The sequence below is a fragment of the Lycium ferocissimum genome, chromosome 4 (genome assembly GCF_029784015.1).
Source record: "Lycium ferocissimum isolate CSIRO_LF1 chromosome 4, AGI_CSIRO_Lferr_CH_V1, whole genome shotgun sequence".
Taxonomy (NCBI): domain Eukaryota; kingdom Viridiplantae; phylum Streptophyta; class Magnoliopsida; order Solanales; family Solanaceae; genus Lycium; species Lycium ferocissimum.
Window position 1 is genome coordinate 18,414,112 of NC_081345.1, and position 3,820 is coordinate 18,417,931.

General features: G+C 35.9%; 1 protein-coding gene across 1 annotated transcript; it reads left to right on the forward strand.

The window, feature by feature from the left end:
* Positions 1 to 1,083: 1,083 nt before the first annotated feature.
* LOC132051681 (scarecrow-like protein 8) lies at positions 1,084 to 3,376 on the forward strand. The gene has a single exon (XM_059442854.1). The coding sequence runs from the start codon at positions 1,244 to 1,246 to the stop codon at positions 3,182 to 3,184; it is 1,941 nt and encodes a 646-aa protein (XP_059298837.1). The 5' UTR covers positions 1,084 to 1,243; the 3' UTR covers positions 3,185 to 3,376.
* The last annotated feature ends 444 nt before the right edge of the window (positions 3,377 to 3,820 follow it).

Here is a 3,820-nt window from a genome sequence, read left to right on the forward strand (position 1 = left end):
TGACCATAATTTCTCAAATATTTAACTATTATGAGCTGTTGTATAATATATGCTATTTCTTTATTTTAATTTATGTAACATACTTTTCTTTTTAATATGTTTAAATGTCCCCTTTTAAAAAAAAATAATTTAACTTTATATTTCTCATTTTATTTTTAATAAAATAATTCATAGCCACATAAATACTTTATAACTTATCTCATACCACAATTTTTTTTTTTTTTTTTTATTAAACTTTATGACTAGTCAAACACTACAACATAAATTGAGATGGAGTACTTTACGTGCAATTTTTTAAGTAAATGCATTGAAGAATCTGTATCTGCATTCAACAAAATTAAAGAATTTGCCTTTAATACTTTCAAGTTTTAACCATACCACGTAAAATAAATCAAAGAAAGGACAACACACACATGAACCATTAGCTAAAGATATTTCTATTAGCGATTTAGTAGAGCTTCTGCTAAATTTTGCTCGAACCTTAGACATGATGAATTGACAACTTTGTCAGTTATACTGACTCCTTAACATCATTCCAGATCCTTTTATAGTACTCCCTCCATTTAAAAAGATTGTCCTTTTTTAATTTGATATAAATTTAAAAAATAAAAAATTTTTTTTAAAATATATAGTTCAAAATAAACTTGAGATATTTGTGTGGTTATAAATTATCTCATAAAATTAAATTATTTCTAAATAGAGAAAGAAAATAATTTTTTAAAACAGGCTTAAAAAAATAGAAAAACAATCTTTTTGGGACATAATAAGAAATTAACTCTTGTGTGACAATACGCGTGATTCGGGCGCGTGTTTGGTGTGCCCAGCTCCAAAGTGCTTTAGCTGATAAAGAATCCAAGCTGTTCCTCATCCTCAACATCCAACCCTCCATTCCTTTAAAAAATAGTCAAATATCATGACACTGAAAATCCAACGACCAGAAATCAAAACCACAAGTACAAAGCAATATGTGTTCCAATCAAATAGTCCACGCGTAGGAATTTAATAGCTCGTTAGCTAGCTAAACTTTTATCTTATTGATGTTGATTTGAATTCACTTACCCATTACCTTATTCCCTGCCCCTATAAAATAAAATAAAAATTTTTTTTTAAAAAAAACTTATAAAAAAAATTGTCCACCTAATTTCTGGAGAACCCATACCCACTTTTTGTAATGCAGAGTTTTTAAATATAAATCCGAACCTTTTGCAGTAGTTGAGGTATCATTTTCCTACAAGACAAAAAGATGTCCTCAGGTTTCTCTGGCGGAGTTCCAGAGTTATACGGCGGTGCTGGTGGGATCAATACTGGAAGATCTACCATGATGCTGAGGAATAACTGCAACAACAGGCCCGGCGTATTTTCACAAGTAGGGTCTGGGCAGAGTAAAATGTTCGCAGACTTCACCCCCACATGTATTCCGATGAACAACGCCCAGTCTCAAATCCAATTCCCCCATCGTTCGTCGATTCTCCCCGACGGGGCTTCCCAAAACCTCCACAGAGGGACCACTTTCGTGGGCAAAAGATCACTCACTCAGTTTCAACAGCAACAACAATTTCAGTTCCTACAACAACAGCAAGTGCAACAAGGTTTGGGATTTTATCTTCGTAACGTAAAGCCTAGAAGTTACCAACAAGCATCTCCAATTTCTCCCCTTCTACCACCTGTGGATTTCTCTTCTTCTTCCTCCTCAATTATTTCATCTGAATGTTCTTCGGTTTCTCCGATAAATTGGAGAAACCGTTCACAACCCGTAATTCCCTCCGAAAATACCAATGTTACCAGGGTTTTATCTTCTGGTAACCCCAATTGTTCTGCAGTTGCTTCTTACCTAAATCAGGTACAGAACAGTTTGTACCAGGAATCAGAGGAAAAAAAGATAATGAATCAGCTTCAAGAGTTGGAGAAACAGCTTCTAGATGACAACGATGAGGACGAGGACGATACAGTATCCATTCTCACCAACAACGAATGGTCAGAGACAATAAATAATCTTATTACTCGGAGTGGCAATCAACTATCTCCTGCTTCGTCGACATCTTCGTGTTCTTCTTCTATGGAATCTCCGCCAATATCTTCTCCAAAGCAGTCTATTATAGAGGCTGCTACCGCAATATCTGAAGGGAAAACTAATGTCGCAATAGACATCCTCACGCGCCTCGCACATGCCTCTAATGGTAGAATTTCTTCGGAGCAGCGGTTGACGTCGTACATGGTTTCGGCTCTTCGGTCGCGCGTGAACTCCACGGAATATCCGCCGCCCGTGTTGGAGATGCAAAGCAAAGAACACGCCATATCTGCCCAATATCTATACGAGGTATCCCCGTGTTTTAAGTTAGGTTTCATGGCAGCTAATTTAGCAATTCTTGAAGCTGTAACTGATCATCCTTCAAACAAGCTCCACGTCATTGATTTCGACATAGTACAAGGTGAACAATACTGGCATTTGCTACACGCTCTAGCTGCCAAGAAAACAGATAAACCTGCCACCTTAAAAATCACGGGTATCATGGGCAGAGAGTTCGTTGGCGAGAGAGTTAAAGCCATTGGAAATGAGCTGAAAACTCTAGCAAACAAACTCGGGGTTTGCTTCATTTTCAACATTGTTTCGTGTAAGATCACTGATTTGAGTAGGGAAAAATTAGGGGTTGAAGACGACGAAGCTTTAGCAGTAAATTTTGCATACAAATTATATAAAGTACCTGATGAGAGTGTAACAACGGAGAATCTAAGAGATGAGTTGCTCAGGCGCGTGAAGGGGTTATCACCAAAGTTGGTGATACTGGTAGAACAAGAATTGAATGCAAACACGGCGGCGTTTGTGGCGCGTGTAAAAGAAGCGTGTGGGTATTACGGGGCATTGTTGGATTCACTAAACGCAACTGCATCTGAAACGGTTCGGGTCAAGATTGAAGAGGGATTGAATCGTAAAATTGCGAACTCTGTTGCGTGTGAAGGGAGGGATCGTGTAGAGAGATGTGAAGTGTTTGGTAAATGGCGGGCCCGTATGAGTATGGCTGGGTTCGGGCCAAGGCCTATGAATCAACTTATTGTTGAGTCTTTGCTGAAGAAGATTAATTCGGGCCCACGTGGCAATCCGGGTTGTACCGTAAAAGAACAAAGTGGGGGTATTTGCTTTGCGTGGATGGGGAAAACACTCACTGTTGCTTCTGCTTGGTGTTAATAACTTGTTATCCCACGAATAAAAGTGTTTTTTTTGCTCTTTCAAAGTAGTAGTAAAATTATATTGTGATTAGTGTATAATCTTCATTGTAATCAGCTGTCCTATAGAATTTTTGTTACTCCCTCTCAATTTATATGATGTAATTCTCTTTTCGAGAGTCAAACAAGAAAATTTTTGACCTTGATTTATTCATATACGCTTTTAATTTTTTAAATTTTTAATTATTGTGACTTATAATACTTTTTAAGTAATTTCTAAATATGTAATTATTTTTCAAAAATCTTAAAGATTGTATGTTTGAATTCACTGTCAAAATAAAAAAGTTCGATTCTCGAAAAGCGATCTACACCATATAAATTGGGACTACTTACTTCTTATATCTCAATTTATGTGATATTTTTCGCTTATCGAGAGTCAAATTTAACTAAATTTTGAAACTAAATTGAATTAGATGAACACCATATTTTATGATTAAAATTTATATAGTTGAAAACTAGATGAAAATTATTATAAATTACAATTTGCTCATATCAATTTGGTGAAACACTATATATATTAAAATATCGGAAAAGGGCCAAATATACCCCTGTACTATTGAAAAAAGATCAAATATACCCCTCGTTATACTTTGAGTTC